Genomic DNA, 19,391 nt, shown 5'->3' with positions numbered 1-19,391 from the left:
GCCAATCGGGGACCCGCTCTGCGCTGCCCCACCCGCCGCGCACACGCACGCGTCCTTTTGCGGCCGCTGGCCTCTGATTGGCTGGGACGGCTGTGGGTGGGGAGAAGCCGGGAGGACTGGGTGCGCGTGCAGGGATCGGGAGCAGGTTGGCGTGTGAGAGGTTTTCTCGCTCTAGGTAAGCGAAACAAGCCGGGGGACTGCGAGCCAGGGACTCGGGCCGCGGGGCGGGAAGAAGTGGGGCAGCGCTTGGGCAGGCCGAAAGGACTTTGGGGGTGGGGGCTGGGAGTCCGTGTCTCGAATGAGGGAGGAGAGGTGGAGTTGCCGGGGCTCAGGCCCGGCCTCGAGCATGGGCGGATGAGAGGAGTCGGGAGCCGAGGCCTAGGGTCCTTCGGGTGAGGGGAGACGGAGCCAGCGAGGAGATGGAGCAGAAGCTTGTGGAGTGAGTTGCCGAGCGGGGAAGACTCGCTGATGGGGTGGTAATGAGAGACGGGGGCCAGAGGGTGTTGACTGGGCCCGACGGCGGGGAGCGAGGAGCGGGAGCGTCCCCGGAGCTTGGAACATTCTGAAGAGCGGGCTAAGCGGCAGGCGAGGCGGGATAGGAGAGCGAGCGCTCCGGTCACGGAATCACGACAAGGTCACAGGAAGAGAGGCGGCGAGGAAGGTCGGGAGGTTGAGGGGAGGGCGTACTAGCAGAGGACCTTCCAGTCCTGGGCTTGCTTTTCTCCCGGACGTGGTGTTTCCTCCACCCTGGGAAAGTGATAAGGCCTAGGGCCCTGTGTAGTGCTTCTGTGACCGAATTAAATTTTTCTCCTGCCGAGTCGGCGGGTTAGAGATTACAAAGCACAGCGTAAGGGCAGAATTAGGAGCAGCCGACATGATGCAGCAGTGATATTCGCCTTTGTCTTAAATTCCCGGAGTGGGAAGCAGCTATTTCCCTCTTCGGAGTAATCCCCACGACAGGGATCCCTGCTTCCGGAAGTACAAAGGCACTTTCGAGTAAGACAGGTGTGGATGGAAAGTTCTAACAGGTTGAAGCGGTGACAACCTGGTCATGAAGCTCCAGCATGACACACATATTTGGAGTCCTGTATACTAGGAGTTCTCTTTGTGCATCAGAGTCACTTGAAGGGGCTTCTTAAAGATTCCTTGAGCTCTGCCCCAGACCACCTGAATCCGAATCTCCATGCTGGGGCCTTGGCAGCCATTTTAAACAAGCTGATGGGCGACTGATGCAAAATCAGTTTGAAGCCAGCGTTGCTTTAGATAGTAGTTCCCGTGACAAAGTGACTGTGAAGAAAGATCCTTCATTCAGCCTGTTACGTCTCCTGATGCTGGACGGCTCATCTTCCCTTAATGCCTCTTTAGGTTCCCTGTGGAAAGGTCTTCAGTCGTGTCTTACTAAGCGTACACAATTAATTTGTGCTCTCCAAACTGACTTTAAATATCTGGTTACTGGTGCCTTTTTTAGCGTCTATTCAACTTTCTGACAGAAATCTGGGACAACTACTGTGGGTGGGTGAGAAAACGATAATGAAGGAAAGTCTGGCAGTGGTGTAGTGAAAAAAGTCTTTTCAAATCACAATTGAAATTGTTAGATGAGTTAAGTCACTGAAGAAGATTCCGTTTAACTTAGGCATGTTTTTTTATATATATCATTCAAAGAGAACAACGTGGGCTTCTGTTGAGTAATGGATTCTTAAATTTTCTAATCAGAATTCTTATCTGCCAATTTAATCTAATTTACATCAGCAGCGTAAGATTGATGCTCTGGCAATATATCGTCAATCAAAAGAACCCAGGACTCTCTATCAGAAGAGCTGGATTCTAATCCTACCCCACCAGACAAGTATTCCTTGTACTGAGCAATTCGTATAACCCTCTCTCAACCCTTTCCCCACCTGTAAAATAAGGCTATTGGCTTGGATTATTCATCTGATTTGTTACTCTCAAATTATATGATTAGAACTTATTGTTCCTGGTACTTAACCAGTTTTCAATTCAGGTGGCTATAAACCATGAATACTTTGGAAACTTCTACGTGGTAATTAGACAGTTATCAAAATTTTGTATTCAGAGAGTATTTTAGATATGTACTATATGGGAATTATAATATTTTGACTACAGAATAACAAATAACTGATATGTGTTGGATTTTTAAATATTAATCCTTACTAATTTTATTCTGAAATGTACACATAAGGTATTCTGGAATCACAGACAGATTATCATCTGTCGTTTCAAGCAAATAATGACCATTTTGTTCGCCACACCCTGATGCTTACCGCAGGGGCTACTTTCTGAAACCCAGGTCAAATGCCCTATCCATACAAGCTTCAGAGTCTGTATCATAGATGAAGAACGGAGAAATAGGTTTTCTTCTGTTCTTGATTTATATACAGGAAAGAGACAACTAACCCCCTCCCTCCTGAAAGGAGAAAAAAAAAAAAAAAAACCTTTTGCTCCATTGACCTGTTGGAGAATTAGAGTCAGCCAGATGTGAGATAATTATAAGAAAAACTACCAACTTTCTTGCTATTTTTAAAAAACGATTTATGTCCTGTTTTTGTTTGTTTGTTGGTTCCCTCAGCAAGGGTCTTGCCTATTGCCCCGGCTGGAGTGCAGTGGCTGGATCATGGCTCACCGCAACCTCCACTTTCCAGGCTCAAGCAGCCCTCCTGCCTCAGCCTCCTGAGGAGCTGGGACTACAGGTGTGCACCACCATGCCCGGCTACCAACTTTCTTGCTTTTAAAGACAATTCCCAAATGATTTTTTAGTTTAGAAATGATTCAGGCAAAAAAGGGGAAAACATGCTTTTATATCTGCAGAAGTTTTTAGTTTTTAAAAGTGGATTATGGTATATAATAGTTTTGTCCCCTGTGTTGCAAGGAACTAAGACCTCAGGTTATTTCTCTTTTCATAGGTACAATATAAGAAACATAAAAGAAATAAGCACTTAGGTACATACAGTTTGGCATTTTTCTTACTGATTAAACTCTACAAATCTGTATGATTGTTATTTTTTTTCTACTCAATATTACTGAATAACCTAAGAATGCTTTCAGTTGTTGAGAAATGTAACTTTTAAATGTATTCAAGAAACATTTGTAGTGTACATATTATATATAGGGTATTGCACCAGGCAGTGGAGTTGGATACAGGCAGAGCAGGTATTGGTCCCTGACTTCAAGGATTCTAGCAAAAGAAACAGACAAACTGGTGCTTATAAGGGTTATAAGGAAAGTACAAGGTCCTATGGGACTGCATAACCAAAGCACTTACGAACTTAAAGAGACAAAAATTTCTGAGAGGAGGTCAATTAAGATGTGAACCTGAGTCCAGTATGGTGGCACCCAGTGGTGGTGTGAACTGTGAGGAGTTCGCCGAGTTCCAGGAATTACTCAAGGTGATGTGGACAGTTGATACAGACTAGTACATTAATTAAACACTACAGTTCCAACAGCTTCCTTTGCAGGGAAAATTGATGCCAGCCAAACCTGTAAACAACTTTGAGTCTTTGATGGCAGCTCATGCCAGTAGGGACAGAGTCATAAAAAACTATATAGCCCAGACCTCAGCAGTAGTAAAAAACCTTTGAGAAGAGAGAGAAAAGAATTTGGATGATTTAATATTGTTAAAGCAACTCAGAACAGAGCAGACAAAGTTGAAATGGATGTAGTCAGAATGATAAATGACAGGAGCTGGAAGGAGTTTAATGAATGCTGCCGAATTCACTTCAAACCTCCAAATAAACAAAATAAACGGAGATACTTTTTTTTTTTTTTAAAGGACCGGGTCATCTCATAAGAGCTAAGCATGACAAATGTCAACAGGGCGGGCTTCCTAGGATGATTTCTGAGCCAATAGTCCAAGACCTTTTGTTGATTTCAGCCCTACTTAGGCAAGACCTCAAATATAAATAATTCTGATAGTTATGGAGAAATCAACTGCTATTTTATACTGATTCTGTTAAAAAAAAAGTTTTGTAACTATTAAAATAATGTTCTGACTCAGTGTAAAAAAAGAAAAACCAAACCTGAAAAAAAAAATGGGAGGAGTTAGCTAGGAAAGAGTATCTGAAGGGGATGGAAAGGGAGGGAAACTCTCACAAGTAGAGGAATCAGCTTGTGCAAAGGCTTAGAGGTATAGAGAGCATCTTAAAAATATTTAATGTGGTCAGAATGTGGGGTTGGGAAGGGAAATGAAAGGATTTGTGATAAACTTCCCCTTTGAGAAGGTCATGTTTTTTTTTTTTTCTTTTTCTTTTTCTTTTATTTTTTAAAATTTGAGACAGAGTCTCTCTGTGGCCCAGGCTGGAGTGCAGTTGCACAATCTCGGCTCACTGCAACCTCTGCCTCCCGGGTTCAAGTGATCCTCCTGCCTCAGCTTCCCAAGTAGCTGGGATTTCAGGCATGCACACCACTATGCCCAGCTAATTTTTGTATTTTTAGTAGAGATGGGGGTTTCACCATGTTGGCCAGGCTGGTTTCGAACTCCTGACCTCAAGTGATTGCCCACCTTGGTGCCCCAAAGTGCTGGGATTACAGGCATGAGCCAGCGCACCTGCCCGAGAAGTTCATGATTAGATATGAAGGCAACTAGTAAACATACTGGCCTAAAATAAATACAGTGTTTAATCTCTCCATCCAGTCCATTTATGCAGTTTCTTCAAAGCCAGTCTCAAGTGTTTCTCTGTGAAACGTGCCAAACCTCCTTTAGCTAAAATACATCACTCTCTCTAAATTCAGACCTTGTCTGTGTTAGGCTTTTGACAACTAATTACACTGTGATTGAAACCACCATTGCAAAATTATAACTGAGACAGTGAAAGAGATCTGACCTAGCCAAAAAAAGATGGAGCCAGGCATGATGGTTCACGTGTATAATCCTAGCACTTTGGGAGGCTGAGGCGGGCAAATCACTTGGGGCCAGGAGTTTGAGACCAGGCTGGCCAACATGGCAAAACCCCATCTATACTAAAAATACAAAAAAAACCAGGCATGGTGGTGCACACCTGTTATCCCAGCTGTTAGGCTAAGGCACAAATCACTCAAACCTGGGAGGCAGAGGTTGCGGTGAGCAAAGATCGAGATCGTGCTCCAGCCTGGGTGGCAACTAGACCCTGTCTCATAAAACAAAAATAGAAAAATAAAGCAAAGATGGTAACAGCCCTTTCCTAAAACAAACCCCCTTCTTGCCTGGGGACTAGACTGCCTTTGTAGGTTTAATGAATTAGCCACAGATTAGAAATTATGGTTTAGGAGTCGTGCAGCTGGAAGTTATAAGATTCTAACCCTCCCTAAAATGCTCCTAAGATCAGTGCTTGAGATATTTTGCAGACCCTGCACTTGATAGACCAACTGGCACCACCCAGATCAATAAACTGGCTCGTCTGATCTTATGTCCCCTACCTAGGAACTGACTCAGCACAAGAGGACAGCTTCAACTTCCCATTTCATCTCCAACCCAACCAATCAGCACTCTATTCTCTGGCCTTCCCCCACCCACCAAATTATCCTTAAAAACTGATCCCTGAATGCTCCAAGAGACTGATTTGACTAATAATAAAAATCCTGGTCTCCCACACAGCTGGCTTTGGGTGAATTGCTCTTTCTCTATTGCAATTCCCCTGTCTTGGTAAATCAGCTCTGTCTAGCCAGCGGGCAAGGTGAACCTGTTTGGCAGTTACATGATTTCTCTTTTTTTTAAAAACAACAACAACAACTAATTTTTGAACGATTAATTACTTTAGTGTTTATATTGTATTATTCAGATATATAGTGAGTATCTTGAACCTTGAGCTTATTGAACCTTATATATAATAAAGCTCATTACTTAGGAGTTTATTCAGTTAAGAAGTAATGGAGTACAAAAAGAAGGTTTAAGTCCAATCTAAATTTTCTTTTATTTAGCTAAGATTTTCTTCTATGTCAGATGACAGTTGAGTCTTCTCAATGAAGGTGAGGCTTATAGGGATGAATTCACTTTCTAAACTAAGCACACCACCCCCTCCGGAGTTGCATTTTTGTTGAGGACCTTAACTGCCACTGACTCCCCTTGAGTAGCAAGGTGTTGAATGAGAGGTACTTTTATCAAAGGGAGCATAATGCACATGAAAAACCCAGAAGTGAAAGTAAGATTTTATATGGGTGTTAGGATGGGCATAGACTTTTAAGTTTATTGTAATTGACACTAATTAGAGACTTGTATGCCTACACTATGCTTCAGGCCCTTATTTTATCTGTGAGTAAAGTTTATTGCAATTCAAAATAGTTCAGTGAAGAAAGTATACTTTGTTATTGTGGCTAAAATGAAATTGCATTTGTTAATGCCTCACTGTGATAAAAGGGCTATTCACGGAGATGACTGAAAAGGAGGAAAGGAGCCTTTGATCCCTGTGATAATGAAAATGAATCCTTTTTTTTTTTTTTCCTATCCCCTTACTCATACACTATCAGGCTAGATCTTGCCTTTGGGATACCATTTAAAGGAATTATAAAAAGAGGGTAGAGTTTTAAAAGGAAGCCTAGGGGATATAAGGTATGTAAATGAAGGCAGATCTGAAGCTTAGAAGATATTAAGAAGACCCTGAGGGTAATTCAGTTTTGTGCTGCAGTGATGTTAAAAGGTGCTAATCATAGGGTCAGGTGTGGTAGCTCATGCCTGTAATCCCAACACTGTGGGAGGCAGGTGGATCACCTGAGGTCAGGATTTCGAGACCAGCCTGGTCAAGATGGTGAAACCCCATCTCTACTAAAAATACAAAAAAAATTAGCCAGGCATGGTGGCAGGCACTTCTAATCCCAGGTATTTGGGAGGCTGAGGCAGGAGAATCGCTTGAACCTGGGAGGCAGAGGTTGCAGTGAACCAAGACTACGCCATTGCACTCCAGCCTGGGCAACAAGAACGAAACTCCATCTCAAAAAAAAAAAAAAAAAGCTAATCATAAGCTGGCACAGTGGCTCACACCTGTAATCCCAGCAGTTTGGGAGGCTGAGGTGGGTGGATCACGTGATGTCAGGAGTGAAACCCTGTCTCTACTAAAGAATACAAAAAAATTAGGCATGGTGGTGTGTGCCAAATGGAGGTTGCAGTGAGCCGAGATCGTGCCACTGCACTCCACCCTGGGCAACAGAGCAAGACTCGGTCTCAAAAAAGATAAAAAACTAATCATAGGTCATTAAAAAAATCTAAAAGGCTATGAAGGAGACATTTCTACCAATATTTAAAATAAAAGTTTTGTTCTTAAAATGAGTAAATAATGAGCTAGGTAGAAACTTTGGCTATTCAGAATAATCTTTTCCCCAGAGGCAACCACCATGGATAACAGATTACTGTAATAGATTGGAAACTAATCTGAAGTGAAAATTGAAGCAAGGAAGCACATTGGAATAAGTAAATCAGCAGTTGAAAGCAATAAAGACTGCATTTAACTACACCGAAAAGTGCTAAGTAGGATTTCCAACATGATATTGAAGGTTCAATAGGAGTTGTCAGTTTGGTTTGAGTAACTTAAAATTGTCAAGTTAAATAGTTGATTAAGGATGAAGATAGCCAGAAAATTAGCAGCTGCTATTTTAATTGATAAAAGTAACATCAATTTAAAATTTTTCACTATTTTTAATTAACATGGTGCTAAAAATGAATGGGTTGAACAGGAGAAACGGCAAAACAATAGGGGGAATAAGTGTATACAACTCTCCCTTGAGAGTGACTGTACATTAAAACTACAGTTCTAAAAATATTTTTTAACTTTAGGATTATGGATAACATATACTAAGATTCTCATGGAAGTTAGGAATATTTTAAATACATCCAGATATTTAATAATGTTCAGATGCTTTTAATTACAGAACCTCATAGAAATTCTTTCTCAGGGGGATTCTTCAAGCAATCACTATGTCAACAGACACAGGTGTTTCCCTTCCTTCATATGAGGAAGATCAGGGATCAAAACTTATTCGAAAAGCTAAAGAGGCACCATTCGTACCCGTTGGTAAGTTTGACTGACATTTTAGTAGTCTTGAATATGGTAGAGCCGTGATAATTTGTTCATTTAGCAATATCCTGAAAGAATGTATTTTCCATTTTTTTCTTATGTTGAAATATGCTGAGATTGGCACGATATAAATCTCATCATAAAGATTCTTCTGTATGTATTCAGGCTTTTTTTTTCTTTTTGGAGACAGGGTCTCTTTCACCTAGACTGAAGTGCAGTGGCTTGATCATAGCTCACTGCCCCCATCCCTCGACCTCTCAGGTTCTTGATCCTCCCACCTCAGCCTCCTAAGTAGCTGGGACCACAGGTGTGCACCACCACGCCCAGCGAATTTTTGTAGTTTTGTATAGACACGGGGTTTTGCGATACTGCCTAGGCTAGTCTTGAACTCCTGGGCTCAAGCAATCCGCCTGCCCTCAGCCTAGTGCTAGGATTATAGGTGTGAGCTGCCACTCCAGCTGAGACTTCTTATTTTATTGAGTCTTATTTCAGTGCATAATGTTGTACTGGGGGACCCCAAGACCATCCTCAGGTTAGATGATTGGGCCAAGACTCATAAGACTCAAAAATGCTTGTTACAGTCATAGTTTATTACAGCAATGGGATATAGGTTAAAGTCAACAAAGACATGTAGAATGAAGTCTAGGATAAACCAGACACAAAATTCTAGGTGTCCCCTTCCCAGGGAGTCCCACAGGGGGAGAGGGGGTGCATTTAATTCTTCAGTACTGATGTGATATGTGGCAATACATGCTAAGTCTTGCCATCCAGGGAAGCCCACCAAGCCTTGGTAACCAGGTTTTATTGAGGTGTCAGCTGTGACTGAAATTAGCTATTCAGTCTCCTATCCCCCAGAGGTTGGACTCGCAGGCATATTAAAATTCATTTAATATGCAGTTAAAACAGATGAAAGGTGAAATTTATGGTATATAAATTAATCTTAAGAAAAAGTTTAAAAATTTTTAATCTTACAAAGAATTTTAAAATTACCTTTAATGCCACCATTTAGATATAACTGTTGTTACCATTTTGATGTACATATTTCTCCAGTTGTTTTTTCTTTTTTTATCTTCACAAATTCAGGATCATACTAAGATGCATATATGTATTATAATTTTTATCTCATGTTTTTAACTATGTTATTCGAAACTCGACTTTTTTTTTTTTTCCGAGAAGGAGTTTCACTCTTGTTGCCCAGGCTGGAGTGCAGTGGCGCGATGTCGGCTCACTGCAACCTCCACCTCTTGGGTTCAAGCGATTCTTCTGCCTCAGCCTCCTGAGTAGCTAGAATTATAGGTGCCCGCCGCCACGCCAGCTAATTTCTTTGTATTTTTAGTAGAGATGGGGGTTTCATCATGTTGGCCAGGCTGGTCTCGAACTCGTGATCTCAGGTGATCCACCTGCCTCGGCCTCCCAAAGTGCTGGGATTACAGGCGTGAGCCACAGTGCCTGGCCTAAAACTCTACTTTTTTTTTTTTTTGAAACGGAGTCTTGCTCTGTCGCCCAGGCTGGAGTGCAGTGGCAGGATCTTGGCTCACTGCAAGCTCCGCCTCCCGAGTTCACGCCATTCTCCTGCCTCAGCCTCCCGAGTAGCTGGGACTACAGGTGCCCGCCACCACGCCTGGCTAATTTTTTCTATCTTTTAGTAGAGACAGGGTTTCACCGTGTTAGCCAGGATGATCTCGATCTCCTGACCTTGTGATCCGCCCGCCTCGGCCTCCAAAAGTGCTGGAATTACAGGCGTGAGCCACCGCGCCCGGCCAAAACTCCACTTTTCAGAATGACTTAATTTATATGATATAAATTACTGTTGTATATAACATTATTATAATCCTCTTGGTAGAAATTTATGTGATTTCTAATTTTTCATTATTAACAATTAAACTACTGAGCATCCTTTTAGATGGCTCTCCAAGAAGTTAAAGGACTTTGAAGTCTGTTGAAGGAATTTTTCTTCTGACCATATAATTAATAAGTTAGTTGCAAAAGTACATAAAACAGAAAGGTACCATGTCCTATGATCCCGACTCTGAAAGACAACAGCAGTCTGTACAGTCTGTCAGTGTTTTCTTCTCCGTGTACTACCATAAACTATTATTTATAATTATTTTTAGATGAAATATTTTTCTTTAGCCTTGTTCATTATCTTTTTATAACAATGCATATAGGAACATTTATATTTTTAATAATTGAATCATTAATTTTGTAGATATACAATGTTTTGTAACAGTGATCTATAAAATTTTTTGGTTGTATATTCCCTCAGTAAAAAATCATTGAGCACGTACTTCCTGCCAGTGTGTTGTGTGTTTACCTATTTTTAAGTCATTTATAAGTACTTTTGTTCTTACACATTTGGTACATTATGAAATACGCAGAAAGACATTTCAAAAGGATAAGATACAAATATAAAATTTTCTGCTCTTTAATGGGTTGTCATTTATACATATCCCTTCTTGGGAGTACATAAACCCTACATTGATTTAACCATTGCTGTATTGACGACATAGGAGTTGTTCCCATTATGTTGATTTTACAGACTGTTGGAAGACTGTGTGTGTAAAAATTAAATATCCTTATATACTTAATTGTACCAAAACAATGATTTACACCAATAGGCTGTGATGGGCTGGTTTTCCCATACTCTCAGTAGCACTAGATATTATCATTCTTTGAGCATCTTTTCATATGTATTGGTCATTCAGGCTTCTCTTCTGTGAATTAGCTTTTTTGTTTTTGCTTTTCTTTCTGTTTTAACTAGGTTGTCTTTTTCTAATTAAATTATAATTATGTATTTTAGGTATTAATGTTTTCTTAATATGTTGCAAGGCCTTCATGATCCTGGGATTACTTAGGTTCCTGTATTTCCTTATGTTGTCCATTTATCATTGTGATACTAATCTATCTGGAATTTATTTGTAGGTATGACATGAGGCAAAATCTAACTTATTTTCCATATGGATACTTTAATTTTCTATCACAGTGATTTGGGTATCTGTTTTGCATTCTTTTTCCACTTATTTGAAATGTGAACTATGTCATATACTAAACATATGAGAGATTTGTTACTCAACTACTGTATGTATTTTGTTGCTTTGATCTGTCTGCCAGAAACTTAATGGTATGTTTAGATACCTCATAAGCCAGTACACTTTCACTATTCTACCTTCTCAAAAAGAGCTTGCCTGTTTACTTTGAAATTAGCTTGTTAATTGCAGCTACTCAGCAGGCCAAGGCAGGAGAGTCACTTGAGCCCAGGAGTTCAGGGCTGTAGTGTATAATGATCATGCCTGCGAATACCCACTGAACTCTAGTCTGGGAAACATAGGAAGACACCGTGTCTGAGAAAAAGAAACTGGCTTGCCCAGTCCAAAACAGGGAAAAATGTCTCATTTTTACATTTGGATTACATTGAATTTATAAATTTGGAGAGAATGGAAATTTTAGAATGTGGTGCATCTACTGATTTTCATTCAAACCTTTTGTGTCCTTAAATATGATTTTATTGTTTTCTCTAGGTCTAGAAATTTAATTTCTCTAGATATGCTTTTTAATGTATTCATCAAAGTAATCTTTTTTCTTATTGGTTCTAGTTGTTTTTCTTTCTTTCTTTTGAGACGGAGTCTTGCTCTGTCGCTCAGGCTGGAGTGCAGTGGCACAATCTCAGCTCACTGCAACCTCCGCCTCCCAGGTTCAAGCAATTCTTGTGCCTCAGCCTCCCGAGTAGCTGGTATTACAGGCGCCTGCCACCATGCCTGGCTAATTTTTGTAGTTTTATTAGAGACAGGGTTTTGCCATGTTGGCCAGGTTGGTCTCGAATTCCTGACCTCAAATGATCCACCTGCCTCAGCTTCCCAAAGTACTGGGATTACAGGCGTGGGCCACTGCACCTGGCCTCTAGTTGTGTTTCATTTGATTCTCTTGGATTTCCTATACACACAGTTAGATGATCTGCAAACCAGTAGAGTTTCTTCCTAATTATGCGTATAGTTTTTTTTATGTGATTTAAAATTGTTTAGGATATCCAGGCAACAACAGCAGTATTCACATGTATCCCTGTCTTATTCTGATCTTTAAAGGGAACTTTTTTTTCTTATCTCTTTTTCGTTTTTTAATAAAAAATAAGGCTGAGCACTTTGGCTCATTCCTGTAATCCCAGTGCTTTGCGGGGCTGAGGCAGGAGGATCACTTGAGCCTAGGAGTTCAAGACAGCCTGGGCAACACAGTGAGACCCTGTCTCTACAAAAAAAATTTAAAAATTAGCTGGGCATGGTGCCACATGCCTGTAGTCCCAGCTACTTGGGAGGCTGAGATGGGAGGTTGCTTGAGCCTGGGAGGTCGAAGCTGTGGTGAACCATGATCATGCCACTACAGCCTGGGTGACAGAGCAAGACCCTGTCTCTAAATAAATAAATAAATAGATAAAAATTAAAAATGGAATATTTATAGTGTTTTAACACTAAGTACAATTTGTATTTGCTTTTGGTGTCTGAACTATATTCTAATTTACTTTTACTATTCAGATGTTCACATAGTTTCATCTTTCATGAATCTTAAGAGATTTTTCCTTTTTTTTTTTGTTCTTGGATGTTCTTCCAGTGAATTCTTTTTTTTAATTTATTTTTTATTAAAATTTTTTTTTTTGTAGACACAGGTCTCACTCTGTTGCCCATGCTGGTCTCAAACCCTTGGCCTCAAGCAATCCTCCTACCTCAGCCTCCCAAAGTGCTAGGATTACAGGGATGAGCCACTACTCCTGGCCAAGATTTTCTTATGTAAAAGCAATGGTTAATTCCCAAAGTAGGCCAGGCACAGTGGTTCACACCTATAATCCCAGCACTTTTTTGGGAGGCTGAGGCAGGCGGATCATGAGGTCAGGAGTTCGAGACCAGCCTGACCAATGTGGGGAAACCCCATCTCTACTAAAAATACAAAAATTAGCCGGGCGTGGTTGGCACATCCCTGTAATCCCAGCTACTCGGGAAGCTGAGGCAGGAGAATCACTTGAACTCAGGAGTCGGAGGTTGCAGTGAGCGGAGATTGCACCACTGCACTCCAGCCTGGGTGACAGAACAAGACTCCGTCTCAAAAAAAAAAAAAAAAAAAAATTCCCAAAGTAAAAACCTAATGATCATGGTTGATAATATTATTCTAATACATTTTAAAGTTGATAAGCTAGTATTTGGTTTAGGAATTTTATATCTATGTTTATAATTTATATTGCTTTGTAATTCTCTTCTCATGGCTTTTTTTTTTATTTTTTAGTTTTTGGAGACAGTCTCGCTCTGTCGCCCAGGCTGGAGTGCAATGGCAGGATCTCGGCTCACTGCAGCCTCTGCCTCCTGGGTTCAAGTGATTCTCCTGCCTCAGCTTCCTGAGTAGCTGGGACTACTCCCGCCACCACACCAGGCTGATTTTTGTGTTTTTAGTAGAGACGGGGTTTCACCATTTTGGCCAGGCTAGTCTCGAACTCCTGTTTTCAAGTGATTCACCTGCCTCGGCCTCCCAAAGTGCTTGGATTACAGGTGTGAGCCACTGCACCCAGCCTCTTATGTTATCTTAATTTTGTTTTGGTATCAGGGATTTGTTTTCTTGGAAAATATATTGGAAAAAAATGTATTGCTATGTTTTTAATGCCCTGGAATATTTTAAATAACATGAATTGAGAATGCCCTTATAATTTTTATTAGACCTTGTTAATGAAACTGTTGGGGTCTTTATCTTTTGGGGATAAAGCATGGATTGCCCATTTAATTCTTTCTATGGTTATTGGTATAGAAAGGTTTTCTACAACTTCTTGAATCAAATTTAGGAATTTGTATTTTCCTCAGAAATCATTCATTTCACCTAGATTTTCAAATTTAATTGGCAAAGAGCAATCATCTCTTATTTTTAAAAATCTCTTTATCACTTGTGATTATATCCACTTCCTCATTCCTAATGTCGTATGTTTATTTTCTCTTTGATCAGACTTCCTAGAGGTTTTACAATTTTATTTGTTCTAAGAACCAGTACTGTTTTTATTTTTCAAATAATGTTTGATAGTTTCCTAATCTCTCAGTTTTTACTTTAACCTCCAAATCTAGTTATTGGTGCTCAGCTTCTCAGTGGTTAGAGGGGGGGTATGTGTGTGGTTGTTTTACGTTTTCATTGCTAAGTTTTGGCCTTATGGTAGTCATCCAGGAAGAAGGACTTTTTGGAAGTTGGAATTTTCTTTGTGGCCTAATAAGTGATTGGTTTTGTCAAAGCTTCATAGACATTTGAAAGAATGTGGGATCTCTGTTTTAAATTAAAATATTAAATTTTATTTATTTTTAAGAATTTAAGTAAGTTTATTTAATGGTGCCGTGCAATTCTGTAGCTTTAGTTTGGGGCTTCTTATTCTGTTGTTTTCTGAAAGAGACAGATTTTCCCATTTTGTTATCTTCTAATAGAGCTAATCTTGTGTTCCTAACAATTTTTGCTCCATTTATTTATTTTGCTGCTATATTAGATTATTTTAAAGTTTTATGACTTTAAAAATTTATATACATATATATATATATATATATATATATTTTTTTTTTTTTTTTTTTTTTTTTTTTTTTTTGAGATGGAGTCTCGCTCTGTCGCCCAGGCTGGAGTGCAGTGGCGTGATCTCGGCTCACTGCAACCTCTGCCTCCCAGGTTCAAGCATTCTCCTGCCTCAGCCTCCCAAGTAGCTGGGATTACAGGCGCATGCCACCATGCCCGGCTAATTTTTTGTATTTTTAGTAGAGATGACCAGGCTGTTGGCCAGGCTGGTCTCAAACCCCTGATCTCAGGTGATCCACCTGCCTCAACCTCCCAAAGTGCTGGGATGATGGGTGTGAGCTACTGCTCCCAGCCCTAATTTTTTTTTCCTTCTTATGATTTGGAAGTTCTGCGGCTATTCTTACACTGCTTGCTGGTGGTTATCTTTACATTGTCAAACTAGGATGTGTTTTTTTCATCTATTTCCTGTATTAAAATGAATATAAATTTATTCCCTAAGACCTTTAGCACACGTTTTGTTGTAATAATCATAGCCTAATTTAAGATTCTTAATTTTGCTATATTATACCAGTCATTTTCAAGGAACCAGTACAGATTTTCCTGTCTTTATTGCTCACCATTATATCTTAACCATTATGTCTTCATTTCTTGAACTGTCCATTTTGACTCACTGTTTTTATTTGACTGGATATTTTCCTCTAGGTTTTTGTATCAGTACCTGGGTGGCAGCTTGGGAAAGAGAGCTCTCCTGTAGTCCCAGTTATTAGGGAGGCTGAGCCAAGAGGATCACCTGAGCCCGGGAGAACAAGGCTGCAGTGAGCTATGATTGTGTGGCTGCACTCCAGCCTGGGCAACAGAGCAAGACCCCATCTCTTAAAAAATAAAATAGTAAATCTTAAAAAGAAAACATGGAAGGTCATGTCCTGAATGCTTTTGCCCTCAAAATGAATGAGAGTTTGGCTCTGTATAGAACTCTAGGATCATAATCCTTTTAACTGAAACTAATATTGCTCTATTCTTTTCCTTTATTTACTTCTTCCCAGTACAGTATCCCAAAGTTTGAAATATTCAGGCAATGTTTCTCAGTGGTAGTAGTGTGTAGGATTGTCTCTGGTATATTAACTGATTACCTTGAGGGAGGGAAATAGGACAGAGAGGAAATGGAATAAATTCATTCTCTAAGTCAAGACCTTTGGCACACTTTCGTTCTGATAATCATAATCTAGGTTCCTGTTAATTCCCTAGCACTTTTTTAAAGGAGTTTATCTACTGGCCCCACAAACCCACGTTTTTAAAGATAATCCTGACTTTCTGGATCTGTTGTTGTTTGCTTAAAGATTTTTGGTTTTGATAGGGGAAAACATGAAAAACTCAATTTGTATGTTAGCTAATTAATGATCTGATAAAGAATCCTCATAAAAATAATAGAATGTACATTGACTGATGGTAAAGTCATCTTGGTCCCTTCTCATGCATCTGACATACTTGTTACTTTGTTTTACAGGAATAGCGGGTTTTGCAGCAATTGTTGCATATGGATTATACAAACTGAAGAGCAGGGGAAATACTAAAATGTCCATTCATCTGATCCACATGCGTGTGGCAGCCCAAGGCTTTGTTGTAGGAGCAATGACTGTTGGTAGGTTCCTATAGGAAATTTCAAATTTTCGTTCCTCATTAAGGTATTTCTTTACAAACAAAATAGGTAAATATTTTTAGCTGACCTTTTAGCAGTTGGAGAATATCACTTATACTCATTTTCATGTAAAAAATGAATTAATGAAGATAATTCAAGTAGTGACATAGTTTTTCTATGATATATCCTACTAAGATTTTAAAGAAAAAAAAAATCCTGTCAATCACTGAGTTTATAATTTCATTGAAGAGCCTAGACATGTAATTGGGGTTGGTAGTAACATCTGTTATCTGGGAGAGACATACAATTGCTATTTTATTGTGTTTTTAAAGGAGAGATTCTTAAAGTTTAGGTATTACATGCTTCTTCTATTGGCTTTATAATTCATTGACTTTATCTGGTATTATGTAACAAGAGTGATTCCTTTCAAAGTTACCAGATAAATATTGATTGTTCTTTAAAAGAAATATTGTAACATGTGAAGTAGCCATACCAGCCCTTTGCTACTTGGGAAACTACTGTATGTAACAAGAGTTTTAGAGATTTAAGATGTTTAAGAAGGCAAGAGTATAAGCTTCCTAGGGTCTTATTCCCCTTGTAAATATTCCATGCTAGCAATGGTGCTACTTTCAGCTATTTTATGAACTGGTTTTTATTTTTGAATATTTAAGAAAATACTGAAATGCTTAACTAGCATTCTTTTTCTTTAGGTATGGGCTATTCCATGTATCGGGAATTCTGGGCAAAACCTAAGCCTTAGAAGAAGAGATGCTGTCTTGGTCTTGTTGGAGGAGCTTGCTTTAGTTAGATGTCTTATTATTAAAGTTACCTATTATTGTTGGAAATAAACTAATTTGTATGGGTTTAGATGGTAACACGGCATTTTGAATATTGGCTTCCTTTCTTGCAGGCTTGATTTGCTTGGTGACCGAATTACTAGTGACTAGTTTACTAACTAGGTCATTCAAGGAAGTCAAGTTAACTTAAACATGTCACCTAAATGCACTTGATGGTGTTGAAATGTCCACCTTCTTAAATTTTTAAGATGAACTTAGTTCTAAAGAAGATAACAGGCCAATCCTGAAGGTACTCCCAGTTTGCTACAGAATCTCACATATTTTGGATGTTGCATAAGAGTCCTATTTGCCCCAGTTAATTCAACTTTTGTCTGCCTGTTTTGTGGACTGGCTGGCTCTGTTAGAACTCTGTCCAAAAAGTGCATGGAATATAACTTGTAAAGCTTCCCACAATTGACAATATATATGCATGTGTTTAAACCAAATCCAGAAAGCTTAAACAATAGAGCTGCATAATAGTATTTATTAAAGAATCACAACTGTAAACATGAGAATAACTTAAGGATTCTAGTTTAGTTTTTTGTAATTGCAAATTATATTTTTGCTGCTGATATATTAGAATAATTTTTAAATGTCATCTTGAAATAGAAATATGTATTTTAAGCACTCACGCAAAGGTAAATGAACACGTTTTAAATGTGTGTGTTGCTAATTTCCATAAGAATTGTAAACATTGAACTGAACAAATTACCTATAATGGATTTGATTAATGACTTATGAGCAAGCTGGTTTGGCCAGACAGTATACTCAAACTTTTATATAATATACAGAAGGCTATCACACTTGTGAAATTCTCTTGTCTAATCTGAATTTGCATTCCATGGTGATAACATGGTATATGTATTGTTATTAAAGTAAGTGACCCATGTCAAATGTCTTTTATTTATTTCATGAGGAAAAGCTTTCTGTAGAGGAACAAATTTGAGAACAAGTTTCAGGAAATTGTCTTTTTTGTTGTTGTTCTCTAATCATGTTCTCCTTTCTGTTTCAACGATTTTAAAAATATTTTACTTTATGGTATGTTGTATTTTTTTCCCTTTTGTGGGTAATTTTTGTTCTATTGATTATCCATATAAATTTTTTTTTTTTTTTTTGAGACGGAGTTATTCTCTGTCATCTAGGCTGGAGTGCAGTGGCACGATCTTGGCTCACTGCAACTTCCATCCCCCAGGTTCAAGTGATTCTCTTGCCTCAGCCTCCCGAGTAGCTGTGATTACAGGCATGCACCAACATGCCTGGCTAATTTTTGTATATTTAGTAGAGACGAGGTTTCACCATGTTGGCCAGGCTGATCTTGAATTCCTGACCTCAGGTTATCCACCTGCCTCAGCTTCCCAAAGTGCTAGGATTACAGGCGTGAGCCACCACACCCAGCTGATTATCCATATAATTATAACACTCTTCTATTTATTTTCAGTCACCAATAATTCCTTTTAAGCAATATTTAAGCCTAGCATATTTCTTCCTTCCCTCCTCCTCTACTACCCAGTTCTGGTCGATATATTATTGGATTTTACTCTTATACTGTTTGTTTGTTTGTTTACTTATTTATTTTGAGACAGAGTCTTGCTCTGTTGCTGAGGCTGGAGTACAGTGGTGTGATCTGAGCTCATGGCACCCTCCACCTCCTAGCTTCGTGCGATTCTGATGCTTCAACCTTCCGAGTAGCTGGGATTACAGGCATGCGCCACCATGTCGGGCTAATTTTTGTGTTTTTAGTAAAGGCGAGGTTTCACCATGTTGGATGATCTTGAACTCCTGGCTTCAAGAGATCTATCTGCCTCAGCCTCCCAAAGTGCTGGGATTACAAGCATAATCCACCACACCTGACCTACTTTTGTACGTTAAATGTGATTATACTTCTCTTTGACTTGTCAGCTTAGCTTTAGCTGATACACTCTGGTGCCCAACTATTATTGTATCAGTGAACTTCCACTTTCTTTTCCTTTTCTCTCAATTTTGTATCATTCCTACATTGTGAGGACATATAATATTTACATTCTGTTGTCATCCTCACATTTCTTAGTTCCACAGTTTACATGTATTTGAAACTCAAACATTCCCATTAATCTCTTGGTCAGCTGAAATTAATGATTTAATAGTTTCCTTAAAAAAGACTCATGGAACAATTTCCCTAAATTTTTGCCATGTCAAATATGTTTATCTGTAGCCTTTACACAATAAAAACAATTTGGCTAGATAATACAATTCTCAGTTCATATTTTTCTTTGGAATATTAAAGTGTTGCTATAGAGAAGCCTAAAGTCATGTGACATTTTTCTTACATAAGTGATTTGATTTTTTGCTTGGCTGCTCAAATTATTCCTTTATCAAGTCCAATAACTCTAACAGGTCTTGGTATTGACCTTTCTGGGTCAGTTTTCACTA

At 39.2% G+C, this 19,391-nt stretch overlaps 1 protein-coding gene and 1 pseudogene across 2 annotated transcripts; both read left to right on the top strand.

The window, feature by feature from the left end:
- Positions 1-115: 115 nt before the first annotated feature.
- HIGD1A (HIG1 hypoxia inducible domain family member 1A) lies at positions 116-18,152 on the top strand. 2 transcript variants are annotated; one of them, NM_001329986.2, is given in 4 exon segments: positions 116-175; positions 7,876-7,994; positions 16,015-16,149; positions 16,857-18,152. In NM_001329986.2, coding segments are annotated over 3 exon segments (282 nt in total). In that variant the 5' UTR covers positions 116-175; positions 7,876-7,897; the 3' UTR covers positions 16,907-18,152.
- On the top strand, positions 3,241-3,924 carry LOC134809439 (protein MIX23-like; annotated as a pseudogene).
- Positions 18,153-19,391: the final 1,239 nt, after the last annotated feature.

Source organism: Pan troglodytes, chromosome 2 (assembly GCF_028858775.2).
Source record: "Pan troglodytes isolate AG18354 chromosome 2, NHGRI_mPanTro3-v2.0_pri, whole genome shotgun sequence".
NCBI lineage: Eukaryota > Metazoa > Chordata > Mammalia > Primates > Hominidae > Pan > Pan troglodytes.
Note: the sequence above shows the minus strand (reverse complement) of the source record. Positions and strands in the feature narration are given on the sequence as shown.